Source organism: Tachysurus vachellii, chromosome 6 (assembly GCF_030014155.1).
Source record: "Tachysurus vachellii isolate PV-2020 chromosome 6, HZAU_Pvac_v1, whole genome shotgun sequence".
Taxonomy (NCBI): Eukaryota; Metazoa; Chordata; class Actinopteri; order Siluriformes; family Bagridae; genus Tachysurus; species Tachysurus vachellii.
In genome coordinates this window covers 30377355-30379854 of record NC_083465.1, presented here as the reverse complement: position 1 = coordinate 30379854, position 2500 = coordinate 30377355, and the positions used below count along the sequence as shown (strand labels likewise).

At 37.4% G+C, this 2500-nt stretch overlaps 2 protein-coding genes across 2 annotated transcripts in view; one reads left to right on the top strand and one right to left on the bottom strand.

Moving 5' to 3' along the window:
• The window catches only part of snapc3 (small nuclear RNA activating complex, polypeptide 3), an 8513-nt gene extending 7072 nt beyond the window's left edge, over window positions 1-1441 (bottom strand). Inside the window, exon 1 of the mRNA XM_060873251.1 lies at window positions 1155-1441. Coding sequence (XP_060729234.1) covers window positions 1155-1387 — 233 coding nt within the window. The 5' untranslated portion in view covers window positions 1388-1441. The remainder of the gene's footprint in view (window positions 1-1154) is intronic.
• Window positions 1442-2289: 848 nt separating this feature from the next.
• The window catches only part of dnajb14 (DnaJ heat shock protein family (Hsp40) member B14), a 17351-nt gene continuing 17140 nt past the window's right edge, over window positions 2290-2500 (top strand). The window contains exon 1 of the mRNA XM_060873250.1: window positions 2290-2449. Within this exon, the coding sequence (XP_060729233.1) occupies window positions 2317-2449 (133 nt within the window). The 5' untranslated portion in view covers window positions 2290-2316. The remainder of the gene's footprint in view (window positions 2450-2500) is intronic.

The following is a 2500-nucleotide window of genomic DNA, read 5'->3' as shown; positions in this document are numbered from 1 at the left end:
GTCACTTGTGCCTGAATCAATCCTATACGAGTCACTTGTGCCTGAATCAATCCTATACGAGTCACTTGTGCCTGAATCAATCCTATACGAGTCACTTGTGCCTGAATCAATCCTATACGAGTCACTTGTGCCTGAATCAATCCTATACGAGTCACTTGTGCCTGAATCAATCCTATACGAGTCACTTGTGCCTGAATCAATCCTATACGAGTCACTTGTGCCTGAATCAATCCTATACGAGTCACTTGTGCCTGAATCTATCCTATAAGAGTCACTTGTGCCTGAATCTATCCTATAAGAGTCACTTGTGCCTGAATCAATCCTATACGAGTCACTTGTGCCTGAATCAATCCTATACGAGTCACTTGTGGACTGAATCACTCCTATACGAGTCACTTGTGCCTGAATCAATCCTATAAGAGTCACTTGTGCCTGAATCTATCCTATAAAAGTCACTTGTGGACTGAATCACTCCTATACGAGTCACTTGTGCCTGAATCAATCCTATACGAGTCACTTGTGGACTGAATCACTCCTATACGAGTCACTTGTGCCTGAATCACTCCTATACGAGTCACTTGTGCCTGAATCACTCCTATACGAGTCACTTGTGCCTGAATCAATCCTATACGAGTCACTTGTGGACTGAATCACTCCTATACGAGTCACTTGTGCCTGAATCACTCCTATACGAGTCACTGATCAGGGCACTAAAGCCATATATTGAAACCATCCAATGTTCTATTAATCCCAAATCTATGAAAACTGTTTCTCTTTATTCATCCTTTTTGTCCTCTTAATGTTTACATAACCTATATTGCATTTTTGTTGTATTATTACCCTGGCAATTTATTTGTGTTTACGTATTTTTTCTTTTTTGTGTTTCATATGTGTACTGATAATGCTTTGATGTTTTGTACTGTTTAATAATATTTAATAAAATAAAAAGGGCACTAAAGCCAACAAGGGTCTAGTGGTGTGTAAAGGGAATACGTTAGATGTGGTGAAGCATTAAGTGCATTTTATTGGACATAAATCTTTTCAGCCGAATTAGTGCAGGAACTGAATAGTGAACACTTTCCACCTTGTCCTGGACAAACAGAACAGAACATAATGTAATAATAGATGAGTTAGTGAGCGATAATAAAGTTTACCTGCAGATAGTTTTCAGCTCCTGCAGAGTATCAGGTGTGATTCCCATCGTCTCTATAAACTCTGCATCCTCTACTTCACTGTCTGTTTGGTTAAAGCAGTAATCCTCCGGCTTCAGCACGCTTAGCCATAAATCTCTAAAGCTCCCGATGTGAAATGCTTTAGTATTCACTTCGACGTGTTCATAAACAGGCACGTTTTCGTTCATAGCCTTCGTACTGCCGCCTTCAGCCATGTTTACATCACGTCCTGGCGCGTCACATACGTCATAAACCTGCGCCTGATCCGCCTCCTTACACACGTCACACATTTCCTTATTTACTTTATAAAGCAGTCACATCAATGGTTAGGGTTTAAAAACACAAATTTAAATGTTATGTATTTAATTTTTCATTTACATTTTTTTACTTTAGCCCATTAGAATAGCTTAATATTTTAGTTTAACGTATTTTACAAAATAACCTTTATTAAAAGTGTCATATTGTAAAATAATTGTTTTATTTTTAATAATAATTATTGCTTAGTGAACATTGTGCTTTCTACCCTTTATGTTTATTATTTGACTAATAATTATTCATAGCTAATAACAACAACAACAATAATAATACTACTACTACTACTACTACTAAATAATAATAATAATAATAATAATAATAAATAATCACGATTATATGAGCGTTTATCATGTAATACACAGCATGGTTTTACTGATATTAATATTAACTCTGTGATGTTTATAGCATTAATAAATGATAACATTTATCTCAGTGGGTTAGTTGATTTTGCACATTTTAGAGTTTTGCCCTAAACACTATGTATACATTCTCGTTATTTTACATATGAACTGTTTTAATAGTACACGGTGTTTAAATCCACGCGTGATTATTTAATGAATAATGGCGTGTCAGAAGAAGACGAAAGTAATAACACGGATGCTCAGATTATGCTACGCAAGTATCAGCTGAGCCAAACGGCGTGTTTTATTTCCGCACCCGTTTTTAATAAAGCCCGCCTCCTGGATTAGGATTTGTCAGTAATTGAGTTACAGCGGAGCTGACCAATCGAATAGCTTCATGCAGCCACGAGCCCTTCGTACACGAGGCGGGGTTTGTTGGAATAGAGGTGTGGGCCGAAAAAAAAAAAGCACAGAGGGGTAAAAAAAACATGGAAGGCAACAGAGACGAAGCGGAAAAATGTATCAATATAGCGGTGAAGGCCCTCGAAGCAGGAGACAAGGAAAAGGCCATAAAATTCCTGAACAAAGCGGAGAAATTATTCCCGACTAACAAAGCGAAAGGTAACGTGATCTAGAGACGGACTTGATCTGTATTAACGAGCTGAATGAACT